Source organism: Patella vulgata, chromosome 3 (assembly GCF_932274485.2).
Source record: "Patella vulgata chromosome 3, xgPatVulg1.2, whole genome shotgun sequence".
NCBI classification, from domain to species: Eukaryota; Metazoa; Mollusca; class Gastropoda; family Patellidae; genus Patella; species Patella vulgata.
Genome location: NC_065881.2, coordinates 16,716,748 through 16,737,736, shown reverse-complemented (window position 1 = coordinate 16,737,736; position 20,989 = coordinate 16,716,748). Strand labels below are relative to the sequence as shown.

Here is a 20,989-nt window from a genome sequence, read left to right as displayed (position 1 = left end):
GAAATCTGGATTTAAGTGTGCACATTAAAAATTGTCTTTTCGGAACGTCGCCTAAATAAATTAGTATTTATTCTTCCATAAGTTATAGTTTATTACATCGATATAACATTGTGTGTTTCGATACCTAAAATAGCGCCATTTATTTTGTTGTTTCTTTTTATTAGCATTTGCCCGTCTTTATTAGCCCAGTCGGAGCAGAACAGTAGGACGTTAAACCCCATTTCATTTATTAGCATTTGCATTTATCGCAAAGTTTCTAAAATATAATCAGTCGGGTTACTTACCATCTAAGATCTAACAACCGGTTGCCATGCAAGACAAGCCCACGTTTTGGAATAGAAGGATGGAGAACAAGGAAAATCAAAAGGGCTCATTCTCTCATTGTCCCAAAGCTTCACATCAGTACTCTGCCCACCCATTATTGAATTCATGGACAGATTGGTTGATCATGGTCCTCGAGTTAGATAGAAGTTTGGGAGGCCTGCAAATCTGACAATGCGTTGTTCCAGTCGTCCCTCAATACGACAGTCCGACAAACTCCTTGTTCCTTGTGTTTCACGGACAGTTAATAATTAACGGACTGGAGATATGTCAACGCGTTATTCCGATTGTGCATTAGTACGACAGTCTGTGTGAGAGAGCGAGAAATGGGGTTTACAGTCCTCTCGACACAAACGTGCTAACCATTCGGCCATTCCCAACACCCCCACAGTCTGTTATTCCGATGTTCTCTCTGTTAGATACCGTGTTGGAAATATTATAAGTTAACGACTGTTAATCTGAAAGCCAGTTTTTCCATGAAAAACTTCCCCAACAGAAGATTTATGAAATTAAGACGACGCAAACATGCTTTTCAATATACAGCAATCTGAATGTTATCCAATATATAGATTTATTTTTTTGGTTTTGTAACCTGAGCTCCAATTGTAATACTATAAGGATTATTTTAATTCTAAGAAAGGTGTTCTGTTTAATATAGAAATTCGTTGCCTACATGATGTGTGACGAAAACTGGGGTAATGAAGTAGCTTGCATTATTTTACTACTATCTTAGACTAACTCACCGACAGTTATGTCAGTATCCATTGCTAGAAGTAGGGTACTATAGACCAGTCATCTCGTGCACGGATTAGTACAATTAACTAGAATAGTGTTGATGTAAAACGGTGTCTATACGAAACATTTACCCAAAAATGATAATTGTCCCGCCCTAATAGATGAAGCATTACAGGCATAATTTTTATATAGGAGAGAGAGATGGTTTAACTTTGTAGTTTGCTGTATTTGTTATATAAACTTAGTAACAACATAAACGGTGTTCCAGAGTCAGTTAATTGATGATTGAAATAATTGATCTCACAACGTGAAGTCGGAGAAACGCCTAGACGAAAGTGTCACAGCTAATTAATTATTTGTTGCCGAGACACAAGATAGTGTCACACAATCAGCTAATCAATCCGACTGCTGCAGTTGCATTCACAGAAATTTCACTTCCCGAAAAACTGAAATGTGGCGCGCTTCTTTTCTGCTTTGGCCACGAAATGGTGTAGCGTCTTGGTAGTGTGGGGAATTCTGCTGTAATTGTTGCTCAAGACCCATATCCCGGTAATTTCTCTGCCACCAGTGATCTATTGGCCGATAACAAGCCTTTCAAAGTAGAGCTTCTTCAGAGAAGAGAGCGGACTAGCTGAAAAGCTATGTTCGTCTCTCGAAGAAGAAGAAGAAGAAGAAACGGAACAAAACTGTATAAAACGATGAAGTTTTATTATGCATTGTAACATACATGTATTATGTAAGTTTTAATGGACTGGGAAAACTCTTTTACACTATTTATAAAAAGGTCCGAAAATAGGCCGTTCTGTTATATGTTCTGTTCTTTATAATAGCGAAAAGATATACTGTTCATTAAATGCAATCAGTTAAAGGCTGTATCTGTTCATTAAACGCAAGCGTTTAAAGTATGTGCCTGTTCATTAGATGCAAGCATCTAAAGGCTTTACGCTCAAAGAGCATTTCTCAAGAACTAAAGGTGTAATAACTAAAGCTTCGCTTCGACCCTGAAGACGGATATCCCAGTGGGAACAACTGGCCCAGGCTACTAGTGCAGGATAACACGTTCATCGCCTGGCCGCCTAGACAGGGTGGCACTGATAAAGAGAATTCATTCCCAACTCATGCAAAATTATAAACTATACGCGCCTTAAGTAAACAAAGTATATACATTGTCAACAATATAAATTCAGTATTATTTAACAGTTGGATACAATGTGAATTACAATAAAGTTGACATAGTTACGTTTAATAAGTCAAAGGATATGCATATAAATTATTATTGCATGCTATATATTAACATTATGTAAGTAAAGGGAGAAAATAATACTCTATGGTACATTTCCAACAAAATAGACTATAATAATAGTTTATTCTCAACTACATATACAGGCATGAGTATGGAAGTTACAAAAAACATTTCACATTGTTATGCATAACAATATCTAACTACATATCTTACAAAATAACATAATTTTCAAGACGAGTGATACTTATTAATCTAATCGTCATTATTTAATGTTACATATCAATTAACAAGGCTATATTTATATTCCTCTTTTCTTAAAGGCATTCAATACTAAACTTCCAACATGTTCTATACACTCTTCATTATTCATTAATATATTAAGTTGAATTGAATCAGTTATGTTAGGGATATTTTAAACTCACTAATAGTATGCTAATTAAAAAGACATAATATATGGCAGATAGCAATATTATTATAAAACTTAGAAAGAGTCTGTCAACATACTATTCATATAATTATCAAATATCCAGTCCCTCACTATTATTACATAACTACAGTGACCTATATCTAAATATAGGTGTGTCTCGACTATATAGGCGTCTACAGACTATAAATAAAACAATACTAACAAAAAACAATGTCGCACACAAAGCAGGGCGACTCGGTTTTTCGTCTGATCCGAACAACTAGACACTCTCCTTGTCAGGCCATCCGCGGAAGCCGCGCCAGAACCTTAAACAAGTTAGGAGTATTTACAGGCCTATATAACTATGGATAATAATATTATTTGATGTGAATGGTCTTCAATAGTAAGTCACTGAAGCGAGATTTAAGTAGCCTACCAGTATGAAAAAATGAAATGGGGTTTAACGTCCTACTTTTCTGCTCCGAACTGGGCTAATGAAGACGGGCATACGCCATACAGTGTGCTATGAGGGAAATTTTGCCCAAACAGCGGCACTACGACCTACTCTTATATCGAATTCCAACTGTCAAGGGATCTTTTACGTGCACGCCAATGTGTACACGGGACCTCGGTTTTTCGTCCCATCTGAACGACTGGACAGCTGTCCTTGTCAACCAGTATGAAAAGAAACGACTTTTATGTAAAATTTCAATTGGTTACTTGTTGAGAATATAAAGATGGGCCAACATATGCCTATAGGTTATTAAAAGATTATTTTATTAGACCAGTTATTGCTATTCAATCTTAAACCCCACAAACACAAAAAAAAGGTTCCGACCGACCCATTTTGGGGTCCCAGGTGTAAGTAACCGCAAACATAGGTATTTTTTTGTTGTCTAGCCCTAAAGTAGCTAAGTCTCTAACTCAATATCATCCAAAGTCTTCGACATAGAAAACACGGATTATTTGTTAATTTAAATCAACATTGATGTTGTGATCTTATCGGGAAAAGATGGGCTTCTGGTGTCCAATATTTAAGACAAAATAAACATTTTACCATTCGCACATGAATCGTGTTTACCATAAGGCGTTTCAGCGTCATTTGTAACAAGGGATTCGAAGAACGAGGCTAGACATATTCCACAAGTCATGTCAAACGGCGAAGTCATATTCTTATCTGGAGAGCATGCGCAATAAATACTATCGGTGTGGACTGGAATAACTAGACGCTAGAGATTGCCATTCGATTGAGGCTTGTGGCGTATTTCGCCGAACATAATTAACTGATTTGAAATTAGAGTAAAAACGGAAACGATTGAATGTAAATCAGTATATATACATTCATATTACATTATAATGTGCGTTGCGACCCATTTGTGTCAATTTCTAGGTCTGAAATATTAGCGATAATAGCGATGACTTTATCAAATAAATATCTTCCCGTGACTGTATGATAAGTAGGCAAGCGCAGGTTGTTTATAATTAGGATAGGGTATCATGTGACAGTATCTATGAACTAAATTGATAGATATATATTTATATATAAGATTAAGTGAAAGTTATGAGGAAGCAATTGGGACTGCAATGTGTTATACTGACCTTCGTTCTCTGTATATTAAGTACACTTGGTGACAGAGTGACGTACACGTTTGATGATTCAGTTGGCCTTGGCAGACAGTTTGATGGTATAGGCGCTATAAGTGGTGGAGGGGTAAGTATTTTTGATGTATCTTCACTTCAAAACACAAAAAAAATCCATTTAGGACAGCATACAGTACAAACATAATGCATGAGTATAGAATATTAGAATAACGACAATTGTCGACAATTATAGTATAGATATTTACATGGAATTATGATATAAACATGAAGTTTATTGAACAAGTACTAAAATATAATAGTACATGAAAATCTTGATAATACCTTTGATAAAGAAAGGTAGAGATAGCTCTAAAAGTAGTACAAGATTTAGGCTTGAAATACAATCGAACTGACAGATTTTACAATTGTTTTGTGCAAGTTAAATAGAATTTATAGAGAATAGAAATGAAATGTAATGAAATGAAATGAAATGGGGTTTAACGTCCTACTGTTCTGCTCCTAAACTGGGCTAATGAAGACGGGCATACGCCATTCAGTGTGCGTTGAGGGAAATTTTGCCTCGGCAGCGGCACTACAGCCTACTCTTATATCGAATTCCAACTGCAAAGGGATCTTTTATGTGCACACCAATTTGTACACGGGATCTCGGTTTTTGTCCCATCCGAACGACTAGACAGCTGTCCTTGTCAGGCCCTCCTTCCTGCATCACTGACAAGGGGAAACCACGCCGGAAAATCTGGATGAACTTTCTCGGCCAATGCAGGGATCGAACACCTGACCTCCAAGCTAGCGAACTAGCGTCTTACCCACTTAGCCACCGTGATCCCCCTTTAGAGAACAGAGTAGATAACTATCTGTCATTGATGGATATATATATGGATCAAATGTAGGTACCTGTCAAAGAATTTGTCAAGACAAGTCAGGAACTCTAGTCACCAACTTTTTCAAATACAAATTTTCACGCATATGCTCTTGTCGCTGACTTTGTCAGACTCAAATAATCACACGCTGTATATATTATTATAAAAATGTGTGATTATTTGTGTCTGAAAAAGTCTGTCCTTATGTCTAGGCTTGGGTATGTAGATCTTCATGCAGTTGACTTCATCTTCAATATTATGCATCGATCATTATTGGCATGGGGACATTTTTGTATCTACCCATTTCACTTTCAAGTAAGTGTGAACAAAGTCAGAGTGCGGTCATGGCTATTTCTAAGAGCAATATATTTCCCAGGACAGAGACATTTCCGCCTGCTCTTCTTCATCTAATTCCAACTGCCAAGGGTTATTTTACGTGCATGCCAGTGTGCGGACTGAACCTCAGTTTTTGGTCCCTTCTGAATGACTGTGCAATGTTTTGCTTGGCAGAAACACAAGGAGAAACGAGGCTAGAAACTCCAAAGGACTGGACCCGGGTCCTCCACCTTGGTTTGTGTGTCAGTGCCATGTTTAAACCCTGGCACCACCGAGTAAAATTATCCGAGGTAATCCCAGGGTAAAAATATCCAAGGTAAACACAGGGTAAAAATATCCAAGGTATCACAGGGTAAAACTATCCAGGATAAAAATATCCGGCGTAATCCCAGGGTAAAAATATCTGAGGTAATCACAGGGTAAAAATATCCAGGGTAAAAATAACAGGGGTAATTTGAAAATATATTTCCTATTGATTCATATTTTATTTTTCAGGCAACATCCAAATTATTAGTGAATTACCCTCAAGAACAGAGAAGTCAAATATTGGATTATTTATTCAAGGTAATATTGTTTAATATGGATGTAAGGGGTTCAAGTGGCCGAATGTCTAACACAGCAGCTTTAGAACATAAGTTCTGTCAAAGAGTCAAGTACAGTAGTTTTGATTCCCAACTTGTATGTGACAAGGAGTAGGATCGTCTGGCCAACCTCATGAATTTACTCCTAGTCGTCCGGTCTCCTTCAATGCACGAACGAATTATTGAAAATAAATTGAACCATATGATTGTCCTGAAATGACCTATTTTGTGTCAAATGGAAATTAAACCTGATTTATCTCTCTCTCTAAACATGGATATAGCTTTGAATTAAACAATGTCCAAATATTTATACCAATATGTTTTTTCTAGCCAAATTTTGGAGCATCTTTACAGATATTAAAAGTAGAAATTGGTGGAGATGCACAAAGTACAGGTAATATTATGTTTAGTAATGAAAGTCATTTATAGTACTTGGGCTTTTGACATTTAGAAATTGCTTTCTTTGTTTTGACTTTCAACTAGAATGTATCAAGAACATCTTTTTTCAAGCCAGACCTTCACTTGTCAGCAGTGTCGGATTAATCTTGCATCAACGTTGAAATGGGACCATATTCTGATCATTACCTATCACATTCACACAAATACAATTTTTATGTCAGTATGTAGATAGATTTATTTGGCACAAACAGATACAATATAATAAATGACATATTTATGGTGACCCCTTTAATAGTGGCCAGCCTGGACAGTGCCCCCCCCCCCCCCCATCCCTTAGGTGTCCCCAGATATACTATATGGACAACCACACAGCACACCCCATTTTTACATGCCTCCTACCCATACACTATGGTTTGTTTAATCTCTCTTGAAGTTAAAATGAACATAGTATTAAAGACTAAGCCTCGATCTACCATTTGGCCATTGTGTTTCAATCCATTTAAATCTCTGCCATCCAAATGTCTAGAGAATTGATTATAGGCTTGTCATGTGAATAAATAACTAAATGATCATTTATATCAAATTTGAAGCCAAAATAAAGACCTGCCATAGGCAGATTTAGCTATTACATAATGCATCTTTAAGTAATGTCAGGCAGTGATATTTATTGTTCATAATCTTTATCACTTACCCATGTATTTATGACAGATGGAACAGAAGCATCTCACATGCACAATAGTTGGGATGAGAATTATGAGAGAGGTTATGAATGGTGGTTAATGGTAGAAGCCAAAAAGGTAATCAATAATAACTTTCTTTGAATAGAGGGAGCCAAGGTGGTTTTGTGAGTCAGGGGCTCGCTAACCAGGGGGTCTTGAGTTGTTATCCTCTCAACTTTTGTAGAGATATCTTAATATTATTATAACGTTATGAGTCTTTATACTACACCCTGAATAGAGAAATCCCAGTATAACGTTATAAGATAAGATAAGATTTTATTGTATCTAAACACCCCATTAGAGTAGGAGTTCTTATAGACACCCACCTATTATAGAGAATTCCTAATTTTACGTTATATGAGTTTTTATACATCCACCTTAAATATCTATTACAAAGAAACCCTAATATTATAACATTATATGAGTTTTGATATACCCAAGAATGCCTAGTTTTACGTTATATAACCTTTATACCCCCAACTTGCCTACCTATTATAGAAAAATCTGGATATAAAAGTTTTGACTTTTTATACCCACCAACTTTAATATCTATATAAAGTTATATGAATTTTAATGCCCTCGCCCCTCACCTTTAATAACTCTTATAGAGAAATCCTGATATTAAGTTATATGGACTACCTTGGGGTTTTCCTGGTTGGATTGGCGATGGTACAAGAAGTCCCTACAGTAATCCAACTCAGACAATTACATATATTATTAAATGGATACAAGGAGCTAAACATTATTATAATCTTACTATTGATTATATTGGTGTAAGTATAATAGAATATCCTGTTTAAATAGCCTTTAAAGAATTCTATGGAAAACAATTACTGACACTGTATTTGTAATTGATTAAAAGGGGTCAAGACTACTCATAATTGTTTTTAATTGTTACGTGTAAGATAAAGCGCGAGACTGAGGTTATGCTGGGGAATGAAAGACATTTAGTAATTGATCACATTAAAGAATTTTATGGAAAACAATTACTGACACTGTATTTGTAATTGATTAAAAGGGATCGAGACTACTCATAATTGTTTTTAATTGTTATGTGTAAGATAAAGCACGAGACTGAGGTTATGCTGGGGAATGAAAGACATTTAGTAATTGATCACATTAAAGAGTTCTATGGAAAACAATTACTGACACTGTATTTGTAATTGATTAAAAGGGAGACTGCTAATAATTGTTTTTAATTGTTATGTGTAGGATAAAGCACGAGACTGAGGTTATGCTGGGGAATAAAAGACTCAATAAAATAACCCGAGAAAAAGAAAAACCTGAGATTACTCATTATTGCTTTGCAATGGTTTAGACCGTCTGTACACACATTGTTATACACAGGAAAAAATTATGTGAAATACAATTATTACTGAGTGATGTTTCGACTATTTAAATTGTTTTCCAACTTCAATTTTTTCATTTCACCTTTATGAATTTTAGATTTGGAATGAAAAACCATACGATATTACCTATGTTATAGTAAGTATTAACATTAGAACCTCTAAGTGTCACTTTCACTGCGTTTTAAAAATAACTTTTGATTTATTGTGATGTCAAAAATCGTTCAGCTGATCCAGATCAATTTTAAAAAATGCTTTTCAATCTTGTTTTCTCCGGGTCCTCTGGTTTCCTCCCGCTGCTAAAGACCCCTACATACAAGTGAATTAGTGAAATGAAATTGAACCATATGTTAGTCCAAAAATGACATACCATGGTCTTTATTTTGAGAGTGTGGTCTTTATTTTGAGAATGATCTATATTTTGAGAGTGTGGTATTTATTTTGAGAGTGTGGTATTTATTTTGGATATGGTCTTTATTTTGAGTACAGAGTTTATTTGAATATTGACTTTATTTTGAATATGGACTTTATGTTGAGTATGGTCTTTATTTGAATAGGGTCTTTATGGTGTTTTGCGTTTTTTTATTTTCAGACTTTACGTCAGCTGTTGGATGCCAATGGTTTAAGCAATGTTCGGATAGTTGCAGCTGATGATGCTGTGTGGAATTCTATATCTAAGGATATATTAAACAATGCTAGTCTCAGCAATGCTGTTGATTATATTGGGTGAGAGTTTACGATTTAATTGTTAGTAATTGAAACGAAATGAAGTTAATGGGGATTAATGTCCTACTTTTTTTGCACCAACCGGCCACGGGTTAATTGAAGACAGATATACGCTTATTCTTCATTGAATTGCTAGTGTTATGGGTTCTTTTACGTGCATGTCAACGATTACACAGCTGGAGCTTGGTTTACATGCCATCCAAACTAGGTATCTTTTCCTTGCCAGGTCAAGTGGGTAAGATACTGGCTTGTTAGCGTGGCGGTCACATTTTCGATCCCTGAATTAGCTAAGAAAGTTCAGTGGGAATTTCCGACGTGGTTCAGGATGGAGGGCCTGACATGGACAGCTGTCTAATTGTTTGGATGAGATCAAAAACCAAGGTCCCGTGTATACATTGGCATGCACGTGATGTAAAAGATCCCTTGGCAGTTGGAATTCAATATAAGAGTCAGCCATAGCCCCGTATAGGAGCAGAACAGTAGGATGTTAAACCCCATTTCATTTCCTTGCCAGGTCCTCCATCTTGCACCACCGACAGAGATAACCAGGTAAGAAAATCATGAAGAGCTTTGTAGGATCGATTTGACAGGATTTTCTGCAATTATCTATTTTAGCTATGTTAAATGTCATTATCTGTTTAGCTGCCATTATCTAATTTAACTGCCATTATCTGTTTAGCTGCCATTATCTAATTTAACTGCCATTATTTGTTTAGCTGCCTTTATCAATTTTAGCTGCCATTATCCTAATACATATAGTACAGATATAGCCCTTAAAACTGGTAAACAGTTATGGGCATCAGAAGATTCTGTTGGAGGTTCATGTTTGGCTAAGGTATGTAATAGTCCTGTGGATAGGATGATTATAGCAACCACACACACAGGGGCAGGCAGTTTGCCACAACTCAGGCAATATTTTATTCTGATATGGCTCTATATGCTTATATGTTGAATCATTGTTAGTAAGTGGTTGATATATGAATTAGTACGGTATAAAAAGTTTCATAATAAACTGGAGATTGAAATATCTCCAGAACTATATATAAATAAATGGGAATATCTGTTTATGAATTAATAGATCTCTTAACCTACTGCACACCCATTCACTATTTATGGATTTATATTCTATATACATAAATCACCCATTTTATCTTAGAAATGCATTTTATTTATTTTTCAAATATGAATGTATGTAACATGTAAACATATACGTAACTAAAAGTTGTTTTAAAAAAAGAAGAAATAAAGTGGTATAACAAGATAGAAGTAGTGGGTATAACAAATAAATGACATGAAATGAAATGGGTTTAACGTCCTACTATTCTTCTTCGAACTGGGATAATGAAGACGGGCATTTTGCCTGGCCAGCGGCACTACGGCATACTCTTATATCGAATTCCAACTGCCAAGGGATCTTTTACGTGCACGCCAATGTGTACACGGGACAGAGGTTTTTCGTACCATCCAAATGACTAAACAGCTGTCCTTGTCAGGCCCTATGTCCTGCGTCACTGACAAGGGAGAACCACACCAGAAAATCTGGATGAACTTTCTCGGCCAATGCAGGGATCGAACACCTAACAAAATAGGAGTAGTGGGTATATCACAATGGGAGTGGTAACTATATCACAATGGGAGTGGTAGCTATATCACAATAGGAGTAGTGCGTATCACAATAGGAGTAGTAGGTATATCACAATAGGAGTAGTGCGTATATCACAATAGGAGTAGTGGGTATATCACAATAGGAGTAGTGGGTATATCACAATGGGAGTAGTAGCTATATCACAGTAGGAGTAGTAGCTATATCACAATAGGAACAGTAGCTATATCACAATAGGAGTAGTAGCTATATCACAATAGGAGTGTAGCTATATCACAATAGGAGTAGTAGCTATGTCACAATAGGATTAGTAGCTATATCACAATAGAAGTAGTAGTTATATCACACTACAAATTTTTAGTATTTAGGTTATTGATTTTCTTGTACTTATCTTTTTTATTTCTAGAGACTGAATCAGAATTATTTAAATGGATTCATAACAAGGTAACATGAAATAATATTTATTAGCATAAAAATGAAATGGGGTCTAACCTCCTGGTGTTCACCACTAACAGGACTAATAAAGACCGGCATACACAATGCTATGTGGGAAATTCATAAGCAATGCAAATAGTTTGTCTATACATCTGGGGAAATTATTCATCATGACTTCAAATAATGTAGTTGTGTACAAAATTTGATAGTTTTGAAAAAAAAAACCCATTAACATACAGATTTTCTTTTGTTCAAATTAGGTTTGAAATATTTGTTTAATGACAATATATTTTAGCACAATAACATGGAACCTTATTACTAGTTATTATGACTATTTACCATTTTATGGCGCTGGACTGATGACAGCCAGTGAACCTTGGTCAGGGTACTATGTTGTAGAATCACCGATATGGGCAACAGGTAGGCCTACTGTACTTTAAAACACTTTTATTTCAACAGGCTTTTAAAGATACATTATTGGAGATTAGATAAAGAGCTGGCAGGTCTCACTATAATAGTTAAAAACTAAATAATGTAAATGGAATTTGCTGAAAATTTCAGTCAAATTGATCCACTCTGAACCGAGAATTTAGTGATTGAATTTTTGACCTAGCCTCGATCAACATTACTTAATTCGGTACGATAAAAACCATAGTCTCGATTATTAATTTCATGATTAAATCATGAATGAAAGTTAAGCAGCAAATCAGATCCTAATCTAGTAAATATCGCAGGCTAGCGATGACATCAAGAGTTGATTATGGTCTGGATAAGTTAATTAATGTCTAATTAATAATTTAGATAACATTTCAGACCTAAAGAAAGACCTGCAATAGGTAGATTTAGCTCTTGCATAATGTATGTTTAATTGAATCTGTATACTACTATTAACATGTCCACAATCATGTTTTTTTTATGATTACATTGTCCCTTTGTAAAGTGTCCCTAAACATGTGATATGCAAGGGCTCACTATAAATATGCTGTAATAATAATACAACAGTGGGTATTTTATTATCCCGCACTGAACAAGGTAAAGGGAGGGATTTTGAATGGACTTTGTCTGCTGCGGTTTTGTTTCTGGAGCATATCCCATAAACTGTTCAAGATGTTTTTATGAAATTTTGTACACATACCCATCGTTCCGTTGGGGGGGGGGGGGATGGCCGAATGGTTAGCACGTGCACGCTGTATCATACGGTCTGTCATTGAGTCAACTGGCGGGGTTTCGATTCCCCGGTTGTACGTGAAAAGGAGTAGGGTCGCCTGTCCAACCTCGTGGGTTTTCTCCGGGTCCTCCGGTTCCCTCTCACTGCTAAAGAGCCCTACGCGCAAGCAAATTATTGAAATAAAATTGAACCATGTGTTAGCCCCGAAATGACCTAGTTTGTGTCGAGTGGACATTAAACCCCATTTCTCTCTCTCCATCGTTCCATCCCAGTTTTGTCTCATATCTCAAGATACTATCATGAAACTTTAGATAATCTAATTAATTTTGAAAGAGTCCATTTAGATTTTTAATATCTTCAGCTCATACTACACAGTTTACGTCTGTTGGGTGGAAATATTTACGGCATGGAGCAGGCATAGGAAAACTTAATGGAGGTGGAAGCCATGTAGCTCTGATTAGTCCAGACAGAAAAAATATTACAATTATTATTGAAACAATGGTGAGTTACACATATCTTCTTTTACACAGCTACTATATAAACAACTGAAATGAAATGGGGTTTAACGTCCTACTGTTCTGCTCCGAACTGGGCAAATGAAGACGGGCATACGCTATACAGTGTACTATGAGGGAAATTTTACCCGGACAGCGGCACTACGGCCTACTCTTATATCGAATTCCAACTGTCAAGGGATCTTGTACGTGCACGCCAATGTGTACACAGGGCCTTGGTTTTTCGTACCTTCCGAAGGACTAGGATAGCAGTCCTTGTCAGGCCCTCCGCCCTGCGTTACTGACAAGGGGGAACACCAGACCTCCAGGCTAGTGAGCCAGCATCTTACCCATTTAGCTACCGTGATCCTCACTATATAAGCAGAATTCAATTCTTCCACTTTATCACCGGTGTAATTGTCCCCTAAAAGACTGCTAAACAAAAATACCACAAACAATAGACTTTAAAAACTAGGAGTACATCTAAAGATATCTTGGTTATCATACATAAAGCTTTAAATTCATGGTATTGCTGTTATCTCGATTAGAATGTCCCTGGGCTGGAAAAAAGGTTTGTGTTTGTTTAAGCCCGACCTTCACATTTCAGGAGTGGCACCAGCGGGGTCGACAAGAAAAGTATGCCTTGTCGTATGGAGGGAACGGTAAAAAAGCAAGGTACACCGGTGTACACTTTGTTGTACAAGTAACAGAATCCTTGGTCTTTTTTGACTCATGGTATCCCATGCATTGACATAGGAAATGCATCAGGATTTTACATAATCCAGAAATTAAAGCAGAGTACTAGAGTAGATAAAAAAAAATGGTCCAAGAAAAATTATTCATGTAACCATAGAAATGATAATTGCCATATTATGTTTGTTTCAAAATGAAAACAAAATGAAATAGGGTTTAATGTCCTACTGTTCTGCTCCGACTGGGCTAATGAAGACAGGCACACGCCCGGGCAGCGACTCTACGGCCTACTCTTATATCAAATCCATCTGCCAAGGGATCTTTAAAGTGCATACCAATGTGTACATGGGATCTCAGTTTTCCATCCCATCCGAATCACTATACTATCCCTTGCCAGGTCCTCAGCCCTGCACCACTGACAAGACCGCTACACGCAAGCGAAATATTAAAATAAAATTGAACCAGATGTTAGTCCCGAGATGAACTAGAAAAGTGGACGTTTAATCCCAGCTCTCTCTTTCCTATACAAATGGATAGTATTTACATTATACATTGTATTTATCTTTTATTATATAGAGTTGTAGTGGTTCATTATATGCGAATAGATTCTCACCAAATTATACAGTAATACCACAGCAATTACTCATAGATTTAAAAGGTAGTTTTGTAAGTAGCTTTTTTCTTCTGAATTATGTTCAGACTAGTACGTCCACTTTCTGAAATCCTACTGAAACTATTGTTCATTTACCTGTTATTGGCAGATGAAACTATTTGTTCAATTAGCTTTTATTGAAAGGTGAAACTATTAGTTCAATTAGCCATCATTGACAGGTGAAACTATTGGTTCAATTAGCTATCATTAACAGGTGAAACTATTGGTTCAATTAGCTATTATGATTGACTGGGGAATCTACTGGTTCTATTACTGATATGTGAAAGTATAAATCCAATTAGCTATTGTTACTGATAGGTGAAAGTATCAATCCAATTAGCTATTGTTACTGATATGTGAAAGTATCAATCCAGTTAGCTATTTTTACTGATATGTGAAAGTATCATTCCAATTAGCTATTGTTACTGATATGTGAAAGTATCATTCCAATTAGCTATTGTTACTGATATGTGAAAGTATCATTCCAGTCCAATTAGCTATTGTTACTGATATGTGAAAGTATCAATCCAATTAGCTATTGTTACTGATATGTGAAAGCTACCGGTTCAATTACAGACAGGTGGGACTATAGATTCAATTACGGACAGGTGCAACTGTCGTTTCACTTATTTATTATTACTGACAAAGGTGACAGACAAGATATTCTTAGTGTTTATGTTTTCGTATTTTATTGCCAAATTAAATTTCAAAATCATATTTATTTTTATGACAAGTTGTGTTAGTGTAGTAAAAAAGTCCTTGCTTGACAGTTAGAAACCAATGACCAGTAGGTGGGAACTCCGCTGTCCGAACAAAAAATTTCCATTATCATTGTACATATGGCCTTTGAACAGATAACCATATATTCATCTCATTATAACCAAAGTTTTGTGATGACAAGATATTAAACCCCATTCCATTCCGATCTAAGTGAAATATTAAAGGATACATTCCTGATAAACAGTTTGTGCAATACTCGTATTTCTGAGGAAACTGTCAAATTTTACCAGTTTCCCAAACAAAATTCAACAATTTTCATTAATTTTATTTCCCAATTTTATTTTATATTTTTAGACAGGTGTATCTAAACACAGTAAATCTGTCATATTTTACCCATTTCCAAAAAGATTTCAATAATTTTCAATGATTTGTTATATTTTCTAGGCAGGAATAACACAATTAAATACATGGTATAGCCGACCAGGTCATTCAGACGATAACTTATTTATTAAAAAATCGCCTATAATTGTAAGTAATCAGAAAGGAAATTGATCCTGAATTTTTAAATCTTAGTATGCATGAGAGAACTATTGGTGACTGATTGTGGCCTTCCTTGCCTTTACCTAAAATTGTCTCGAAATGAGGATCACAGTGGCTAAGTGGGTAAGACGCTGGCTCGCTAGCCTGAAGGTCTTGGGTTTGATCCCTGCAGTGGCCGAGAAAGTTCATCCAGATTTTCCAGCGTGGTTTCCCCTTGTCAGTAATGTAGGACAGAGGGCTGACAGGGACAGCTGTCTAGTTGTTCGGATAGGACAAAAATCGAGGTCCCGTGTACACATTGGCGTGCACGTAAAAGATCCTTTGACAGTTAGAATTCAATATAAGAGTAGGTCGTAGTGCTGCTGTCCGAGCAAACTTACCCTTATAGCACACTGTATGGTGTATGCCCGTCTTCATTAGCCCAGTTCGGAGCAGAACAGTAGGAGGTTAAACCCCATTTCATTTCATTTTATTTGTCTCAAAATGACCTTATTAAAGCTGCTGATAGCCATTTGGAGGATTTTGAATCCCTTGTAAACTACATTATTGGGAAATTTGAATTAACAGTCCAGAAATGGTTCGATACTATTCAGTATGTACAAAGATTGCATCATTGGCACTCTCTGCAAACTTTATAAACAAATCAATGCTATATACAATCTTTGGACCTGTCTCTTTTAATCTAATTGAATCCAATCTGGGAGGTTAACGACCATTGATATTTTGGTTTTATTTTCTAAATTAGCTGTTAAATAATCAGTTCAAGTACATTTTAGTGTGGACTAAGCAATGAAACTAGATATTGTTCGAAAAATTCTAATACCAATCAGTGGCATTAGGCTTGGTTTATTTCAGTTACCCAGTAGATAATCTGAAGTACAGACAATATTTTAGTTAACTAATGGTCAAGGTTAATTAGATAATGTTCGAAAAACGCAAACTGTTTCAAACTTTGTTTATTTCAGTTAACTAATGGTCAGGGTCAGTTAGATATTGGTGTAGATGAAGTATGGACATTAACTACTATTAATACTGGAGTCAAGGGAAGTTTCCCATCACCACCAGCTTCAGCTGAATTTCCACTACCTTATTCTGATAACTTTGAATGTGAGATATTTTTATCACTTTGTGATATCCCTTTGTTAATATGATCCCACATTTCCTCTTTAGCTATGTGCATGTACATGCACACACAAATTATGCAACATGTGTACAAAGGAAATTAATGTGCGCCAAAATTTTAGGGCTCATAAAAATATTCTGGTTAACTAAATGCATTGCTTCATTACACCTTAATTTTGATAGAAGATTCTTCTTCTATTTGTGTTTGACGTCCATTTCCACCGATGGTGATATTGCAGACAAGTTGTCTTATTTTTATTATCTTAGCAAACGCGCAGGGGTCTTTTCTGTGGGAGGAAACAGGAGTAGACGGAGTAAACCCCAAGGTTGAGAAAAAGCACCCTATCTCCATGCCATATACACTCACAACCACAACCGTAAGCCAGAGGTGACCAGCAGCTATAGCTTGGAGCACGACACTCTAGACGACTATGCCATCCCAACTCCCCTTGATTGAAGATCGAATGATTTTCTTATAAATACTCTTTTAAGTCTAGCTTGGTCTAATGTTATTGGATAAAACCACATAGCTATATATGAAGTGATTATTTCTTTCTGCAGCTTATAAACCTGGTGTTGAGCCCTACAACCTGGTACCACAAGCTGGTTCATTTGAAACCTTTAAATCAACTGATGCCAACCATTCCATTGTTATACGACAAACTGTACTGGAGGACCCTTTACACTGGTGCCCATTTACTATAGATTTTCCTGTGGCTGTTATAGGAAACCATAGTTGGTGGGTAACTTATTGTTTTGTTTACTAGCACAATTGGGTGGTCGAGTTGTTGTTTATCACAACATGCACTTTATATCATAAGGTCTATCATTGAGTCAAGTAGCATGGTTTTGATCCCAAGCTTGTATGTGACACAGGGTAGGGTTTCCTCCTGGTGGTAAATTGATAAAGTTTCATCAAATGAAATACGGCAAAATCAATTAACTAATGGAGCACTTATGCCCTTGCACACTGTCACCAACAGCTGATGATAAAATGCAAAGTTTTGTTAAAAACATACGGAATATGATGCACTTAGGGCTTAGGACGCTTTGCATCTCCACCATGTTATAATCGGACCCTTGGTGGTTCCTTGGTTCCTGGGGTAAAAAGGAAAAACACAATCATTCTCCATATTAGAATTCCAATCCCTATCTTTATTATGGGTACTGAAAAAGGCAGAAGAACTACAACATAAGGGAGACAACTTGCGTCTACTAAAACATAAGGTTTCAGAGCACAATGATATACAATATAAAACAATATGATACTACATGTAGTTGCACGAGTGATGTATTAAAATAAACTGTACAAAATGTAAGTCCCTAAAATAACCTAGTTTGTTCCGTGTGAACATTAAACACCCTTTCTCTGTAATAAAATTCAACTGTCAAGGGAGGGGGGGGGGATTGCTGGATGGCTGAATGGCGTGTGCGCGCTGTATCATAAGGTCTGCCATTGATTTAACTGGTGTGGTTTCGATTCGCCAGTTGTACGTGACAAGGAGCTGGGTCGCTTGTCCAACCTCATGGATTTTCTCCGGGTCCTCCGGTTTCCTCCCATTACTAAAGACCCCTACGCACAAGCCAATTATTGAAATAAAAATTGAACCATATGTTAGTCCCGAAATGACCTAGTTTGTGTAGAGTGGCCGTTAGACCCCATTTCTCTCTCTCTCTCTCTCTTACATCCTGGTATATATAGCAGATTATAAGCTGTGTAATTTAAAGTAAATATATGATGATTTGTGAATGGCCTCACCATCTGTATGGGCTGATCTTTATAGAGAATGTGATATAATAATCTATAGGCTATTTATGTACGTACATCAGATAAACTATGTACTTTTAAATCCCAAAACTGATCAACTAGTCTCTTATAGTCAGTGCTCTTTTAATTATCAAGCACCTGTTTTATGGAATAATCTACCATTTAGTTTAAGATGCTGTACATCTCTATATTCTTTCAAAAGAAACAACTTAAAACACATTTATTTAATCAGGCTTTTAACTGACTCTGTATACAATTGTTAACATGTCCATAATCTTGTTGTTTATTTATGATTACATTGTCACTTTGTAAAGTGCCCCTGAACATGTTATATGAAAGGGCGCACAATAAATAGAGAGAGAGAGAGAAATGGGGTTTAACGTCCACTCGACACAAACTAGGTCATTTCGGGACTAACATATGGTTTAACTTTATTTACATAATTTGCTTGCGCGTAGGGGTCTTTAGCAGTGGGAGGAAACCGGAGGACCCGGAGAAAACCCACGAGGTTGGACAGGCGACCCTACTCCTTGCCACGTACAACCGGGGATTCGAAACCACGCCAGTCGACTCAACTACAGCGCGCGCACGCTAACCATTCAGCCATCCAACCCCCCACACAATAAATATGCTATAATAATAATATAATATGTTATTTCTAGGGCTGATATATACATAGAATGTGATGTAAGAATTGGTAATGTCAATAATACAGATGGTGCATTTATAGCTGCCCGTGTAACTCAAGGTGGATGTCAGGCATTTGAAGCTGAAGGAGTTTATTTCTTTATATTCCCTTCTACAAATACAATTAAACTCTCCAATGATTTAGGTAGGTTTACTCAGTGGCAAACGCAGGATATTTTAGTTAGGAGGGTCTGAGCTCTCTCTATCTCGGCATATTTGAACCTGAATAAAACATTTAATTTCATCAGCTACATTATCCCAACCACCAAAAAACTCCAATTTACAAAATAATAAGTTAATTTTTCATACTGTCATACAGTCTATTTATTTACTATAATTTTTACGATATCCTTTGTCAGCTTGTTAAACAGGTTCTCATTGGCCCAGCGATTTGCCCCCATATGCATATTTTGCTCCAGTTTGTGCTGACAAAAAGTTTATAAGCACATCTGAGCTATTCAGATTTTCTTATATGTACCACCTTGCAATTCCTTATAGAAACCCCTAGAAAGAAGGAAAATGAAGTAGCGTTTAACACAGTGTCACGATTTTTGTTGCCTGTTCCACAGATTCTAGTTATGAATCCAGCATGTTAAAATATGGAATTTTTGGGGGCATATTCAATAAATGTTTTCTTACATTTTCTTGCTGCAAACAGTCCTTCAATGACAAATTTATTTCTTGGTGATACAAAATTATTAAAGGTTTGAGTCTTTGGGTTTTTTTACTCTATATTTTGAATGCCTATTGATATACTTTTTTAATCTTCAGCACAAACTCAGGTAGTTTTCAAAGGAAGTTTTACTGGGTTTAAAGAATGGAATAAACTTTCTTTAGCTGTACATGTAAGTTAAAAATACAATTTTGATTACGACTTTTCGACAGATAAGCTATCTAACAGTCTTATGTTATTATGGTTTTTGCTAGTATTAATTGAAATGAAATAGGGTTTAACGTTTTATTTTTCTCCACCGAATGGCCTGATCAAGGTGGGTGCTAGTATTAACTTTGGTTTGTATTAAATTTGGTCTTTTTTATATATTGGTTTCATAGCATTATTTGTTTTTTAAATTCTAGGGCCAGGTGGCAACAACAATGATTAATGGACAGACTGTTATTACACAAAATATAACTGGCACAGCGAAGGATGGATTTGCTGGACTTGGAACATCATCATTTGGACTGGCAGATTTTGATAACCTAAAAATAATGAATGTAGACAGTGGCATAAAGAGAATGAAACAAGTAAAAATATTAAAAGATACAAAATTATTTTTTATAGCTGACAATTTATAGAAATAAATTTAGTAAATATAACTTTTAAAATCATTTTTGTTGTAGAATATATACATAAGGAGGACAAAAACAACTTTGATGTAGGGAACCAAAAAAGGCATGACTGAAGTGTTTTTAAGTCTTGGATATGCCCTATGGTTTATGCAATGCACCTGCAACAAATTACTGCTTTACATAACTATTTAGATTTCTTTAAAATAAAGTAAAACATTTTAAGCCACAACTACTGTAATAGGTTGATGTGTGTACAAAGTTTCATAAAGATATCTTGAACGGTTTATAAGATATGCTCCGGAAACTAAATCACGACGGACAGACCCCCATTCCAATATCCCTAACTTTCTTCGTGCGGGATAGTAACATGGTATGGAAAAACTGATGTACAGGAAGACAAATCCATTTTTTCGAGAGATCATTAAACATGACCTCGCTATACAACTCTAGTTATCCAAAATTTATTTATACAGACCGTAAGAAAACCATAGCTTAAACAAGCTTGTGGTGAGGCCAGTGGCCTATAAGTTGTGTACAAAACTA

The 20,989-nt window shown here is 36.1% G+C and overlaps 2 protein-coding genes across 2 annotated transcripts; both read left to right on the top strand.

Moving 5' to 3' along the window:
- Positions 1-4,266: 4,266 nt before the first annotated feature.
- LOC126815863 (galactocerebrosidase) lies at positions 4,267-11,374 on the top strand. Its single transcript, XM_056100007.1, has 9 exons — positions 4,267-4,416; positions 5,999-6,067; positions 6,415-6,478; positions 7,192-7,280; positions 7,811-7,975; positions 8,649-8,687; positions 9,141-9,274; positions 10,010-10,109; positions 11,284-11,374. Exons 1-9 carry the CDS (start codon positions 4,267-4,269, stop codon positions 11,323-11,325), a joined length of 852 nt encoding a protein of 283 aa, XP_055955982.1. The 3' UTR covers positions 11,326-11,374.
- A 216-nt stretch (positions 11,375-11,590) lies between these two features.
- Positions 11,591-20,473, top strand: LOC130012280 (galactocerebrosidase-like). Its single transcript, XM_056099762.1, has 9 exons — positions 11,591-11,732; positions 12,842-12,981; positions 14,244-14,333; positions 15,484-15,567; positions 16,545-16,686; positions 17,263-17,440; positions 19,132-19,301; positions 19,928-20,001; positions 20,234-20,473. Exons 1-9 carry the CDS (start codon positions 11,591-11,593, stop codon positions 20,450-20,452), a joined length of 1,239 nt encoding a protein of 412 aa, XP_055955737.1. The 3' UTR covers positions 20,453-20,473.
- The last annotated feature ends 516 nt before the right edge of the window (positions 20,474-20,989 follow it).